At 45.9% G+C, this 15,489-nt stretch overlaps 1 protein-coding gene across 4 annotated transcripts in view; it reads left to right on the top strand.

The window, feature by feature from the left end:
- Positions 1-15,489, top strand: part of GDPD5 (glycerophosphodiester phosphodiesterase domain containing 5) — a 164,521-nt gene that overhangs the window by 121,905 nt on the left and 27,127 nt on the right. For all 4 annotated transcript variants that reach the window (XM_080559349.1, XM_080559347.1, XM_080559348.1 and 1 more), the window contains 5 exons: positions 2,120-2,213; positions 2,824-2,883; positions 5,802-5,900; positions 6,979-7,072; positions 10,713-10,858. In XM_080559349.1, the coding sequence (XP_080415475.1) occupies positions 2,120-2,213; positions 2,824-2,883; positions 5,802-5,900; positions 6,979-7,072; positions 10,713-10,858 (493 nt within the window). The remainder of the gene's footprint in view (positions 1-2,119; positions 2,214-2,823; positions 2,884-5,801; positions 5,901-6,978; positions 7,073-10,712; positions 10,859-15,489) is intronic.

Here is a 15,489-nt window from a genome sequence, read left to right as displayed (position 1 = left end):
AGGGTGGTTTTTCTACCTCCTTCCTCCAGGCCTCGCTGAAGTGTAGTTACAGCTGCATGCAGTAGTGTCTGTCTCCTCTCTTAAACGCTGTAGTGCATGAGACTGAGGGTCACATCAGCTCTGGGGATGCTGTTTTTTAAAACTGATCCTTATTTTGTTGGTTTCAGCTTTTTGATAGCTCCTGCTCAGGTTCTTTGAGCTCTGTCTCAGCTGCTTTGCCTTCTTGGCTGTTTTTTGGGGAGGAGAAGGGGGTCCTTTTGGACACTGACAGAAGCACCAATTTTGATAGGCATGTGTCTGGAGTAGCATGGAAACATGCACGTGCTATAATTGTATTATTAGTAGTGCATAGGGATCTGGAGAGTTTTCAAAAGCCTTTGCACCCCAAAATCCTGTTTGTTATATCAGCTTTTGTCTGGGAGGCAGGAATGGGGAAGAAGGGGCACCTCTGTTTTGGGGAGGATGCTGTTCCTGGGGCTCTATTTCCTTTTGCTTTTCATGACAGCCTTCTAGGCCAGGGACAGTACAGGACTTCGCTGTAATGTGCTTTAATGACTCTCCAGTCCATCTCCAGGACAGCTTTACTGGGAAGTGTATTGCTATTTAAATGCAAATTTGACATTTGAGACCCACTGCCGGGCACAACGGACTGTCTCTGGCTGTGCTGCCAGTAATGGACTGCTTCACCTGATGCTCTTGTTCACAAAGCTCTTGTGCTGTGGCTTCGTGACCACGATGGAAAGAGGCAGGCAGCTGAGCCAGATCTGCCCTCTGAAGTATAGGGTTGGGAAACCTGATAACTGAGAACAGAGAGGGCGCCTGGGTGAATACAGGAGACGAGAGGACAAAATTCAGCTTCAGCAGGAGCACGGAGCCTAGCAGGCAGCTGAGAGCTGGTGGGGATCGAGCACTGCAATCCCAGCAGCTGAGGTAGGGAGTGAGCATGGGCTTCTCTGGTTTTAGAGCAGTTCTGGAAAAAACTGGCCTCTGTTTTTGTGCTGCTATACCTCGACGAGATAGCAGCTCTTCTGTGTGTTCTCAGGGGAACTGTAGAAAATTTGCTGGTTCCTCCAGACCATCACTCACCAGAGAAGCTGTTTTAGAGATAAATGCTTTGGAGATAGACCTGTAGGATGCAGAAAAGGATTTAAGAGTCCTGGTGGACACCAAGATGAACATGAGGAAGCAATGTGCTCTTGCTGCAAAGAAAGTTAACAGTATTCTTGGCTGCGTGAGGCAAAGTATTGCCAGCAGGTCAAGGGAGGTGATCCTTCCCCTCTGCTCAGCCCTGGTGAGGCTGCACTTGGAGTGCTGGGTCCAGTCCTGTGGCTGCCTCTTGCAAAGGTTGGATCACGGAGGCATCGAGTGGCCCGCCTCTTATTTAGCTTTAAGGTAACCAGAAGGGCTGGGACAAGGGAACTCGCTGGGTCAAGAACCCTCACAGCATCTTTCAGGCTCAGCAGACAGACCCTTGAGTTGGTTGGAGAAGATCAGAAGGATGCGGTTCCTCTACCAGCCTCATTTGGGGAAGCCCCAAGCCCACTTCTTGACCGTCTCCACTCTTGCAGGATTGGACTTTCTCTCCAGACCATTGCAATAAAAGGCACTGTCTCTGATACATACAGACGATCCAATGTCTTCCATCACCTTGTCCCTCTGAAAATAGTTTTTTGTCTTAAGTACAAAGAACAGTTACGCTCAGCAAGACTTTTCTTCCCTCATCCTTGATACCGTCTCTATATTACATTTATTACTTTATGAATACATGGGACATCTTAGGATCTATTGTTTAGGCAAACAACAGCAAATATAAGGATACCTTTCTCTTGTTTATAGGGAATATTTTTTTTGAAAACTCATCCTGTATGTTTTTTCCCAGCGTAACGATGTTGCTGTGTTTGACATAATTGTCGGATTCCTCTTTGCAGAGTTAATTTCCCACGAGGGATCAAAGCACAAACACTGCTTTTTGGTTTTACTTTTCAGAATGGTTTATGCTTTTTTGCTGCTTATCCGTGCGGTAGAAGCTGAAAGGCCCATTTTCTACAGACTTGTCTAATCCTAGCGGAGTTGCTATGTTGTTGAATCCCTTAATCTCTATTTCATATTTACCTTTCAGGTTTTTATATAACCGAATGGGATATTGGAGTGACTGGTCCATTCCAATACTTGTAACGACTGCTGCTGGCTTTACGTACATTACAGTGTTATTGGTGAGTACAACACCATTTGCTGAAGGTCTTTGTGTTTGTTTTTAATAAAGGACATGAGCTTCTCACTCCGCCTACAACTTGAGCAATTTTTCTTTCAGAAGGGATTTCTCTCTCAGCCTTCAGTTGCCTAAAATTAAGTGAAAAATGCGTGGTCTCTGACCCCAGCTGATTAAGTTAGACACCCTAGAACTGGTGGTGCAGTTGGCCTGAGGAGACAAACAGTTCTTGTTTCCTGGCCCTGTCTTGGTTTTGGTGTATCTGAATCCCAAGTGCAAGTTGTTTCCCCTCACCCTGGGGTGATGGGGCCCCATCTTCAAGGTGGTGTCCATGCAGGCAGACAGCCTTGTCCCATGTAGGATTCCCCCCAGGAGCTGTGCACCCATGGACCAGACTCTCCAACTCCATGCCTCTTGGAGGTTGAAGTCTCTTCGTCCCCATCCCCGCCATTCAGGAGGATCTGGGTGTTGCCTGCTGGACCATCCCCACCCCAACCCCACTTCCTGCCCTCGCTTGTTTGGTTGTATTTTGGGGGCGGTAGTGTGTTCCTGCACGTGTAAACGCAGAATGGCCTTGACGTGCTGTTGTCTGACTCTTGTTTTCTTCTTTCCAGATACTAGCACTATGTCACATAGCTGTGGGACAGCAGATGAACCTGCACTGGCTTCACAAGGTAAATGGCTCTTCCCAGCTCGGAAGCAAGAAAAGTCTCAATGAAATGAGTCCGAGTGGGTGCTGAATGGGATACTCACTGTCGTGCTGTTTGGGGTAAAATGATGGCCTTTGGATGTCTGTGGTGCTTGTCCTCATCTTGGAGGACTGAGCAAATTATGCACCAGTGGCAACCAAAGCCTGGCCTTGTTTCATTAGGGCAACCTGACTGTAGTCTAGGTTCATCATAGCGCTCTGCTCTTCACCTCTTATGCTTCTTTCTGTGCTGAACCCAGCCCCGGAGGAGAGGCTAGGTAGATGTGAAGCTGTTCAGGATGTGGTTGGAGTCAGTGACTGAGGAAGAGCCCTGGGAGATGATGTAGGTGTTAGGGCTGGGGGTGCACGATGTGCAGGTTGGGGCTTTCTGAAACCCAAGGAGGTCCCGATTTCCATTAAAGCAGTTTCAAAAAGATTTCTGAGAAATGTAAGAGAAGATACAGATTTGGTGTTTGGAACACAGAAGGGGAGAAGAAGGGTTGCTAGCAAGCTGCGGAGAGAGGCAGTGCCAAAGAAAATGGCTTGGCAGGATTAAATTGTAACTGGCAATTTGCTAATAGATAATTAAGGGACCTGTCCTCAATCTGCCAATAGGCAGCTCCCCCTGGAATCAGTTCTGCATATGAAAGGTCCTGAAGGACCAAAGCGTGAGCAGATGTGCCTTCCCCGGGACAGGGAGAGCACAGACATCCCCTCCCTCTCTTTTATTTTTATTTAGAAATGATAGAAATGGTGCTTCCTCAGGAGGGGGGAAGGATGTGCTGCAAAGAGGGGGCGGAGGCCGTCTGACTGGTGCTGGAAAATAAGTTGTTGATCCTTGAGTCTAACATATGTTTCCTCATCGGGGGAGATGGTATTTTCAGACACGCTCCAGGTGGCTGGTGGGCTTGGATGAGCAAGTCCAGAAGAGGCATGTGTTGGAGATGCATCGGTTCTTGCCTACAGAAACCCACCCTTCCCTTCCCTTCCTCTGAAAAAGCCCACCTTTTGGAAATATTAAGGCATCTTGCTCTATCGCTCTTCCCTTCCCCACACCACCTTCATTCGGCTTTCCAAGAAGGGAGAGACAAGAGGCTGGAATAAGTTAATATTCTCCCTGTAGCCATGCTGAGTTACCTTCAAAACCAAATTAAAGCACATGGGAAAGGCTGGTATGTGCAGACAGCATGATTCCTTCCAACTTCCTCCTGTGCAGAAAGAGCTGAGGATTGTAAGATGAGCTGGAGCTGCACAGGGGAGGGGAAGAAGCGATAAATCAGAGCTGATGGGAGAAGAAGATGATGAAATGGAGATGGACTTGTGGTCTGACAGCCCTGTGCTGTGCAGGGCAGCAACATCATGGGCAATTTGATGTGTTCTGAGGAAATCCAGTTGGCGAAATCTAGTTGGCAAAATCTTCCATTGCCACTGAGTTGGAAGTTCAGCTTCGGGGGATAAAAATGGATGAAAAGTAGATTGGATCGTGTTGTGTGCTGGTGTTAGGCTGTGGCAGGGGGCCCAGAGGTCTGATTGCAGGATGGGGGAGCAGAACAACTGTTGCATACAAGCCCCATGGCAAAATAAGCTGTCGACGTGCATTGCTTTGTGCTTTGGTTACTTGGAGCCCTTAATGAGGAGGACTCTTGAAATAGTGTGGCTCTAAGGGAGCTGGGGTTGTGTTTTAAATAGGTAAGCACATGCAGAGATGGGTGGTACACGGTTTCCAAGCAGCTTCTTGGCTTGTGGGCCCTTTTCAGTGGGGAGCAGCCAGATCTCGTGGCCCCATGTGTTTTGCTCGTGTTCCCCCAAAGGTGGAGGCTGAGGGTAAAGCACTGCTGTCCCACGGACTCCTACCGTGCTGTTGGCATATCTCTGGGGGAAGCCAGGAAAGGAATGGCAGGAGTGCTAAACTACATAGAGAAATCCTGTCCTACATACCAAGCTGATTTCTTTAAATGTTTGAGGATGCGGGGTTTTTATTTGTCTAGGGTATTAAGAAAATCTGAAACTAGTCTAGAGATGTCCTGTACGAACTAGATGACCAATTCATTGCTGTGTATCAGTTGGCCTTTTCTGCCTGAGCTTCCTGCACGGATTTCAGATGTAGACAGTGTGTGGGACTGGGAGGCAGAGCAGCAGCATCCTTTGGATCCAGCAGGCACGCAGCACAGCAAAGGCTGAGATACCAGACGGAGAGGCGGAGGATGGCGAACTATTTTTTGACAGACAGCCCAGATTTAGTCCCTCAGATCTTTACAGGAGGAGTTATTTCTGAGGCAGATTGTGATGAACTTTTTACCTTCAAAATGGAGGCAACGTTTCCTTTTTGACTGCTCTGCTCAGACTTCTGAGTGTTTCCACGTGGAGATGGCAGGAAGGGCTAGGGGAGGTTGCTGATGGACTGGGGCTCATCCTGCCATCTCAGCTCAGCCACTGCATCATCCAGAGCCTCTTCTCTTGCTGTGATATCTGTTGTTACTGCTCTGTCAATGTGGCTTGGATGCTGACCACAGAACTGTTTCCATTTCAAACCCAAGTGAAGTCACATCCATGCACAAAGTTGTGCTGAACCATCGCAGGGATGATGACCACTTTGTGATGGGGATGTACAGCCTTGCCTGTGCAAATTCACCCTTTGCTGAAGAGCAATTTTCATTGTCTGCTGGGAGTGTCCAAGGTTTATTCCTGAACGGAACTGTTGGAGGGGCAAGCTGGGTGAAATCCAGCAACCTTCCATAGCACTGGTGCATCACAGGCACACAGGATCCTGGCAGAGCCCACTCTCTATTTAAATTGCCATTTGTTACATGCAAAAAGTTTTCTTTCTCCATTTCCCGATCTGTAAAACTGCTATAATAACAATACAAAGGCTCCAGTAAGTAAATACTCTCGCATTTGCTGCAGATTGGCCTGATGACGACATTGATAACTACCGTGGTGACCATGTCATCGATAGCACAGCTTTGGGACGACGAATGGGAGATGGTATTTATTTCACTGCAAGTAAGTTGTGTGCGGGATGCTTCTCTGGGTGGGGACAAAAGTGATCACTCTGTTTCCATCTTTCCATCTCCTGGGCTCTTTCCTTTAAAATCAAACCAGGGCTTGGCTGCAGGGTTAGAGGTGGAAATTCTGAAGCTGGGGGCGACTTGAAGCTGCTGAAGGGGGCGAGAGCAATTCCACTTGGAAAAATCCATGATCCTGGTGTGGCCAGCAGTGCTCAGGGCATGGTGTCCGCTTCTGGAGTGTGTCTGGCTTTTCCCAGCACCATGGGAGTGCTTCTCTGAGTTTATTTTTGCCCTGTGTAGAAGTGTATATATATCTAAAAAATAATGGAACTTGTGTGCTCGAGTCCTTTTTTAAGAAAGACTCGTGGTATGCTGCAGGGCTGTTTCGAGGAAAATAGTTAAGAACTGAATTTCTTGATAGACTTGCTCTGTCTTCCTTCTTTTCTCTTCCTCAAAAAGTTGTGTGAAAAATATTTTGCCCATGAAAGGCTTGAGGTTTTACTGGTGATTACTGCTTCTTATTTGGTAGTATGCAAATATGGGGGGAAAAATAGCCTTCACGCAAGTGACTAACATTTCTCAGAAGTGTTTTCCTTTTTTTCCTTGCTTTTTAAAGATATAGGCAGGCAGTTGGAGAGCAGAAGCATGACTCAGAGGGCCTATCTCAAACCTTCTCTCATGGTGATGCTCCATGGTGATGTCCAGTCCAACATATTCAGTTGGACTACAAGAAATGTTAAATTTAGCGGCACCAAAAGCCTTACCTAAAATTGTGTGGTGTCTAAGGGGGCCTATATCAAATATATTTTGAGATATTATGGGGTGAGCTCTTCCCCTGGAAGGGGGTTAGAACTTTCCTGCTTTTTATTCATATTGGTTTGAGTGCTAAAGGCAACAGTGGGATTTGGAAGAAGAGATCCAAAACAGATGCAGTAGGCCGAAGCACAGGAATATTGCAAAATCCAACTCAAAACAGAATCATCTGATGTCCTATGGAGCCTGCAAGATGAGTGAAATTGGAGGTTTTTGGGATGTTTAATCATTTTTTTCCCTCCTATTCTTGTGTCCTGCAGGCCACAGCCCCTTTCCTGCACATAGGAGCGCTTGCGGCGGTCACAGCCCTGTCGTGGTTGATAGCGGGGCAGTTTGCACGAACGGAGAAAGCCAGTGAGTACCTGCTGGGCACCTCTTCTCTCACCCTGTAGACCACTTCTGTCCTCGTATGGTGGTCAGGGGCTGGTGGGTGGCTGTCGTGGTGTTGGATCCAGCCAGCAGAAGCCAGGGCTGGCCCCTCCAGGCTCCCTTCCAAGGTGGTCAGCAGCCTCCAGCTCGGCTGCACTGGGGAGGTGGATGTTCTCACAGAGGAACCAGGCTGAAGCTGGTCTGGGGATGCACCCAGATCCCACAGCTGATGCTTTGCTGTTGGAACCACAGCCCAGCTGGAGGTGAAAGGGCCATTCTCAATGATGCAATGAATAAAAGCACCTAGACTGCCCCTAATCCTCATTACAATACATAATTGCATCCTCTCCAGTTAACGTGCAATGTTCTGCAAGGTTTAGTGGGTGACATTGGTGGTAGGCTGATGGTTGGGCCAGATCATCCTGGGGGGCTTTTCCAACCTTAATGATTCAATGATTCTACCTGCATTTCTAGGTGCTGCTTGAAAGCCTCACTAGCTGAGGCTTTCTGACCCGCCTGGTGGTTAGGTGCTTCCGAAATGTGTGAGATGTTGAAGGTCACGCTGAACCCAGCTCTTCTGGTTGAGGAGCCCATCCACTGAAACAAGTTCTTCTGATTTCCCCTTCCCCACCTCATTGCCAGGGGCTCTCCCAAGCCTGGGCTCTTCCTTCAGGTTTTCTTGGGAAATAATTTTCTCCTTCTGTACCCGCAGGGGTGTCTTTCCTAAGGGTGTCTGTGGATGTCCTCAGACACTTGTGCCAGCTGCAGAACAATGATTTTAATTGGTATTTAACCTGTAGGAAAATACAAGCCCTGGAAGGATTTGGCAGCACTCGTGAAAAGCTTCCAAGAAGTGGGTGTTCAGCATGAGGAAGTGATGTCTGGAGATGGTGACTGGGGATTGAAAGATTTGATATCCAGAGAGACCTTTCAAAGAAAGAATTGTTCTGCCTTAATTTATAAATATGCCAAAAAAGCTGTACCTGGTGGTTCTTAAATACTTCCTAGCATGTAATTAGGCTGCCAGCTGGGGGAGGATTTGTGGTTGCACCTAGAGCAGAGACTGCATGTGCTCCTGAATTCTTCATACCTTTTCTCTTGCAGTTGCATTCCATGAATTTTTTAATACATAAGGAAGCTGTTTTGCTTTTCTTCTTCTGCTCCTGATTTCTTTTTTAATTTTTGAAGGAAGACCATGCATCTCACCTGTATCATTGGCTCTGAAAACTCCCTGTTTCTTTCAGGGTCATTTTACTTGTGAAAAATATATGGATGAGTTCACATACTTCTTGGTGCAGATACGTTTGACATGGTGGTGTTTAAAAAAAAAAAAGTGAAATCTCTGAGAACATACAGTCCCTTATAATGGGAAAATAGTATTTCACTCAGTCTTTTGGAAATAACTGGTGCAGCTAGAGGCATTGCTGCAGCAGTATGTTCTTGTTCTTCCTTTGAGGCGTCTGATACTCTTCAGCATTTGGCTTTTTTTTTTTTTTTCCTGAGTAAATTGCCCTCTCCCCCCCCTTTTTTTTTTCTTTTAGCCTTCTGAATTAAAAAATTAACATCTAGGTGTTTTTCAGTCCTGCAGAATTGATGCTTCTTGAATGACTCTAGTAGTTTAAAAAATAGAATAATTGTAGGTTGTTCTCAAAGCTTGTTTCTGAGGTCAGATAAAGAACAGTGAGCTTAAAGCAGGAGGAGTAGAGCAAGAAGGCATGCATCAAAAATTGTCATTGGGACTTTCATGTTGCACAAAATGGGAGATCTGTCCTGCTCGCTTAGCTTGGGTGGTCACCAGGAGACCTTCTTCCAAACAGACTATCTAATTGCCAAGTTACAGAATCACAGAATCATTTAGGTTGGAAGAGACCTCCAAGATAACCTAGTCCAACCTATGACCTGACACTAACAAGTCCTCCACTAAACCATATCACTAAGCTCTACATCTAAACGTCTTTTAAATACCTCCGGGGATGGTGACTCAACCACTTCCCTGGGCAGCCCATGTTAACAGCAAGTACTTTGTCTGTATTTAAATTTATTTTTTTTTGTGTGTGTGTACATTGTCTCAATTGCCCTGAATGCATGGCTGGGTGTAGTTTTCATGGACCATTTTTGTAATGATGCATGTTGGGGCATCGTTTCCTTGAACCTGCAGGCCAATGATCAAAAGATAATTCAAGCCCATGAATTTCTTTGGTCTGAATCTGAGCTGCTTAATCCCTAAACTGTAGGAAGGGACCAGATTCTTTGCACAGCCTGGGACTTTTCAAAATCAGCCCGATTGCCTTGCTGGTGTGCGGTGTTCATAGGGTGCACAAGAACTGGGATCACCTCCTATGTCCTTCTGGTGGTTTTAATGCCAGTAACGCAAGCCATTCAGTTCCTTGAGTGCTCTGTGGGTGATTGACATCTCTGCCAGAGAGAGGAGGAAAAATTAACTGGCAAAGTTTTTAGTGTTACATCCTGGCTTGTAGGAACATGCTTGAATGAGGCTGTCAGGTGCTGGACTCTAAAAGCAGTTGATTTGTGTGTTGAAACCAGATCAGTTGCGGTCAGGACCATAGCTGGGTTGGGCTGACCTTCCTGTTTAAAAAAAAAACAAAACCAACCTTTTCCTATCTTGTGTTCGTTGCAAATACATGTTTAATTTTTTGGAGGCTCTCCCTCAAGTTCCAGAGCCTTAATGAGTTAAAAAATGTTAAAAGAACAGAGAACCAAAAGCAACTTTTGCTTTAATACCTGTGTATTCAATTAAATCTAAATATCTGGGGAGTTCAAAGGTGCCTGCTGTTCTTTTTAAGGAATATGCATTTGCTGTGGACAAGGGGTGCTTGTGTTGTGCTGTCAGCACCTTTGAAATATTCCCAGGGACTCTGGGCTGTGAGAATTCTGTAATGCAGCTGCTTGCAGAGACCCCGGGGAGTGCAGCACCATCACAACCCAAGGGATTCATTCAAATGTGCCCATTGTAATTAGTAAAACATCACTGCAAATGAACTCAGTTCTGCTGGCAGTTGTTGTTAAAGTACCTTTACCCTGGCTGAAACAGGTGGTGTTGGTGGATGATCAGTATAAACCCAGGTGATGTGAAGTGCACCATGGTGCCACGATTTGCAGATATTATTTATTTTGTTATTATTTATTAATTTTCTATATTTACTATTGTTTAGTGAGTGCCCTGTTCCTGCTGTCAGAAAGGGCAAAACTTGGTGCTGGCTTGCCTGTAGAGCTAGAAATCAGCAGGTTTGGGGCTATATGGATGGGGCTTTTAAGGAGGTTGTTTAACTTTTTGTTTCCCTAGTGTAAATTGAAATCATAGAATCACAGAATATCCTGAGTTGGAAGGGACCCATAAGGATCATCGAGTCCAACTCCTGGCTCCACACAGGTCTACCCAAAAATTGGGTACCAAGTGAAACTTCCTGCAGAACTTGACTAGTCCAAAGAGATTTTCTTTTTTAATAAATTATGTTTTTCCCTAAACAAGGACCCTGTTGTTCTAGGAGCAGTGGCTGCAGACTGATCTCCCCTCTGGAGGAGGAAGGTCTCTTGACTTTGCTCCTGTGGTAGGATGAGTTCATGACCGATGTCCTCACCATCTTCCTCTCTCTTTCCACTCCAGCTTCTCAGATGTTGATGTTCACTGCATACCTCGCGGTCGTAGTTGCACTTTACCTCGTCCCCCTCACCATCTCATCCCCTTGCATAATGGAGAAGAAGGCTCTGGGCCCAAAGCCAGCCATCATAGGTCACCGTGGAGCACCAATGGTGAGTGGCTTCATGTTAATGGTGCTGTGGTGCCTGCCTAAAATATGGTACTGGGCCTGGTGGTCTCCAGACTGCTCTCAGGAAAATATTTTTGGCACTTGGAGGCAGCCCTCTTGGCTAGAATTGCTGTGGTGGATACAGCAGGACGTGAACCCCAAGTCAAGGCATGGCCTGGCTGTGCTGGATGCCTTACAAGCAAAAGGACAGTCCTTGCCTTGTTCAGGGGGTTCTGTGCCATTGCATTTCTCTGTATGTTGGTTCTTCTCTTTGTTTGGGTGTTGTTTATTTATTTATTTATTTTATTTTATTTTTTTCCTCTGCTGGCTTGGCTCTTGAGCTGAAGCAGAAATCTGTGATTTGTAGACCTTAAGGCTTGGGCTTTGTGTCCTTTGCAGGATGTCACCAGTAGCGATTAAATTCGACTCCCAACAAGATGCCTTGGGTATGTGGTAATCTGCAGAAACAAAAAAACAAGGGAGCTGTGCTTGACCCTACACGACTGCACTGTAGTCCTGCATTGCAGATCATCGTGAGACAGAATGAGGTGATGAAACAGTTCTGTCACCTGTCTCTGGCCAGACCTTGAAATCATAGTGCAGTAGTCCTTTCTCCTCCAACATTTCTGGTCGTGTTCAGGCTAAAGATGGGGCTTGTTGGTGTGGGCACAGCTCTGGGCTTAGATGAAGCTCTCCTGTGGTTTTTGGATACACTGGTCTGGGTCTGCACTTTAGGTGCTTCTGCTCATGGGCTTCCATCTCTCTTTGCTGGTTAATTGATCTCATACAAGATGGCACACTGCAGTGTTGCCACTGGCCTTGCAAGTGTTCTTTTTAGGCATCCAACTAACTTTTCTGCTTACTCCCAAAAGAAAAAAATCTCTACAGGTTGTCAAAACCTATTTGGCAGGCTGGAGTGTGCTTGAGCTCCTCTCCAAGTCCTAGAGTGGAGAGATTAACATCTGCCATGACCCAGAAGTATTTCATTTCAGTTCTCTCTCTTTAATGATTTCTTTCTTTAAGAAATCCCTTGAATTGCCAACTTGCACTGCTCTTCTAACCGTATTGTTTCTGTGGGCGATGGAATGAGGTTCTGGGCATGACAAATGTTGTTTTTTTTTTCCTGTCCTGCTGAGTTTGTACCAACTTTGAAGGCCAGAAGGCTGTGTGAGAACCTGGTCTCTGCATGCTTTCTGCGTGACAGGAAACCACAAAAATTTGATAGACTTTCTTCCTGTAGGGTTTCTAGGCCTGTGCACCCCCCTGTAGCCATCTAAAGACACCAAACAGCAGCAGACAAAATCTTTCTGTTCTCCAGATTGAACTAGTTAACAAAAAACTCAGCATGTCTTACCTGGAACAAGATTCTTAGCAGAGACTCGGTGCTTTGGTTTGCTTCATATTCTTCCTTGGAGCCAACAAACAGTCCTGACAGTGTGTATATATATATATATATATATATAGTGTATATATATATACACACTATCAAGCCTTGCTCCAACCTACAACAGCAGCCTGCGTGTCTCATCGTGCGTTGGCAGTAGGCTTATGTGACTCCTTTATCTTTGCCATATGTGTAGGGAGTGTGCTCTGGCTGTGCCCTCGAACGGCAAAGAAGAAGGATGAGAACCAGATAGAGGAGGTCAAAATGTTCTTCTGTACTTCCATCAATGCCCAGCTTTTCACTTTATCAAATGTCACCTTGACTTTGAAAAGCTTCATCTAGTATATATAGTGCAAGTCTTCATGTCTGCTTGGAAACTCATGGTTCTGAAGCCTTGCCAAAAGGCATTTCTGCTAACAGAGTCAAGTTTTCACAAGGCTACTTACTATGTAGGTGTTTGAAGAGATGGCCAAGTGGAGCTGGGGAGAAGGAAATAACTGAGAGAAGAGTCTGAGTTGTGGGACACAGACATCCTCCCTTGGGCAATATCAAGATCAAAAGTCTGGAGCCTGGGAGTTTGGGTCCTGAGGTGATACTGCATCTAGTGGGACTGGAGATGATAAATAGCAATGCAATGCTGCTTTCAAATCTCCTGAAGCAAGACAAATTGACTTGGGAGCTGTGCTCTCTGGTACAGCCTGATAGCTGGCTGCTTCACCAGTCTGGCAGGACTGGGTCTGTAATGCTGCATTTGCATGACCTGTGCTCTTCTGCTAGATTGCTGTTCTGATGAGCAGGGGATCCATGGGATGGCTGAAGATGTTTGCTGTCCTTGAGTAAAGGATTTGTTGGAGTGATGGCATGTGGCATATGTGGCAAAAGGTGGTGAAAAGGAGAGTTTCCCAGGAAAGCCCATATACATGTGCTTCCTGAGGGCTACAGTACCTGGCACGTTGGCTCATCGGTGCATGCAGACTGCCTCTCATAGAGGGGCAATGAACTTCACTCATAATCCAGAGCCTGCTGGCCTCCATGAGTGCACACAGCCCATCTCTCTTCTTTCCTCTCTTTAGGATTTCTGAGAGTGTAATTCCCAGCATCTGAGTGTAATTCAACTGCTGTCCTTGTTCTGTGCAGGAAAAAAGCGAGGAACAGAGGCCATATGGCTCATATAAATTGTCTCAAAACACCAGTGCAGGAAAATGTCCTTGCATTTTAAGAAGCGAGAGAAAATTGGAAAGCATCCTGGCATCAGCACCTAGATGAAGCGTGGCTTTTTGCACTACAGGAGAGCTACAGGCTCCACAATGGCTGACACCTGGTGCTCCTCCAAAAAAAATGTCTCTTTGGTATCATCCTTTCCCCCCCATGTGCTTTAATTCATCACTGGAAATGCTCTTCTGCATAACTCCTTCTACCTTCTATTTCCTAAATGTCACCAGTCATCCCCACTTTTCGCTGTGCTAAATGTCTTTTCCCATCAGGGTGCTAACTAAAAGCCCCTTCTTCTGGCAGGCATTTAATCAATTAGTTTCTTTCCAGGGGCTCTTCTAAAGTTAACTATTCGGCCTCCAGGTCTGTTTCCGTCCATCTGGAGTCCCATCAGGAAAGCACAAGGACTGTGGCAGCGGTGTGCTGGGCATTGAGGGCACCAGACCTCACTTCATCCCTATTAGTTTGAAGGGGTCTTGTCCTGGTGGGAGGAAGAATTATCTGACACCCAGGTCTGAAACATGAAATGGGGGCTCTGCAACTCGTTCATGTTAATAGGTTAAGCACGTCAGATGGTTTTATGAGCAGGTGTCTGGTGTCTTTGGTCTTGGTTTATTCTTCTTTCATCAATCTAGTTGTGTTCTGTCTTCAACGCCAATGGCTTTGTCTTCTATTTCTGATGTTTAGTGTGCTGCCTGTGCTGAGGATGAGCCGAAACAAGGGTGGGAGGTAGAAACTGGGATCAACTCTAATAGGAAAATGAGGAACTTCATCCAGTAGGTCTCCAGCATCTACTGCTGTTTGTGCCTTTGAAGTCTTTTCCCAGATGATTCTCCTCACAAGGTGCTGGGTGTTGAGGCAATTTGTCTTTGGGTTTGGGATCTGAAGAAGGTGCTCTTCGTGATGTTGAATCATATTTGATTTTAGGCTTAGTCCTTAATTCCTAATCCTAATTTAGTCCTTAATTCCTGGTCTCCTAATTCCTTAGGAGAAAAATTAGGCTCATCATGATGGTCTTTGATCTCAAATTGTAGGTAAGTCACCCAAAAGATTAATAACATTAAGAACTTATTTCAGCTGTATCTGTCTTCCTTAGAAACTGCATGAAGCCTAGAAATTCACCTCCTATTACTGTGGCCAAAAAGGTTCTTTTTAAAAAAAAAAAAAGAAAGAAAGAAAGAAAGAAAACAAATCAGGGCTAAACCTGTGGAAATTGTCCAAGCATGTCAGAGGCAAGAACGGCTCCTGATTTCAGAGCTGGAGGCTACAAATAGCATGGAAATAAATGCTTTTGGCAAACCACCCAGACAGCTGGTTTTTGGCATGTCTCAACAGCGCTGTCTCAACATCTGTCTGCATGCTGCGAAGCACGTGGGGCTTGCATGCCGTCGACCTCCTTCCTTCTTGGCAGGCAGCAGCTGTCTCGGCGCCGTGCACAGGCACTGTGCAGGGAAGAGCATTTTTGGGCAGTGCTGACTCACGGGCTTTGCACAAGTTCGGAATGGAAAAATACCCGTTGTTGGGACACAGTGCTATGGGGAGCCAGTGTTTAATTGTGCTTATGATTTGCCTTTTGGGGTGTTGCAGGGGGATGTTCTGCCTTGGCAGGGAGCACACCGTAGTGGTCCCAGGAAAATTCCAGCAAATGCGTCCTTGCACACGTGGAGTGTTGTTTTTTTATCACACCTGAAGGTGAAGCCTCCAACATACTGGCATTTCTGAGATGCTGTTTTTGTCATCTTGTAATATCAACTATTGATAGTAGTGAAGATTTGCCCCCATCCCTGGAGGTGTTCAAGGCCAGGTTGGATGGTGCCTTGGCGACCCTGATCTAGTGGGTGGCATCCCTGTCCATGGCAGGGTGTTGGAGTTGGATGATCTTTAAGGTCCCTTCCAACCTGAGCCATTCTATGACTTTTGGTTGGAACTGTGGCTTATTGAGAGTCTTGCTGAGCTAAAGAAGATCTGGTGATTTTTTTATTGCTTTTTTTTTGTTGTTTTAGGTGTGTTGGAGAGCCTTTATTTCATTTTAAACTTGG

Source organism: Anser brachyrhynchus (genome assembly GCF_964034855.1).
Source record: "Anser brachyrhynchus genome assembly, chromosome: 1".
Lineage (NCBI taxonomy): Eukaryota > Metazoa > Chordata > Aves > Anseriformes > Anatidae > Anser > Anser brachyrhynchus.
This window is presented reverse-complemented; position numbering and strand designations above follow the sequence as displayed.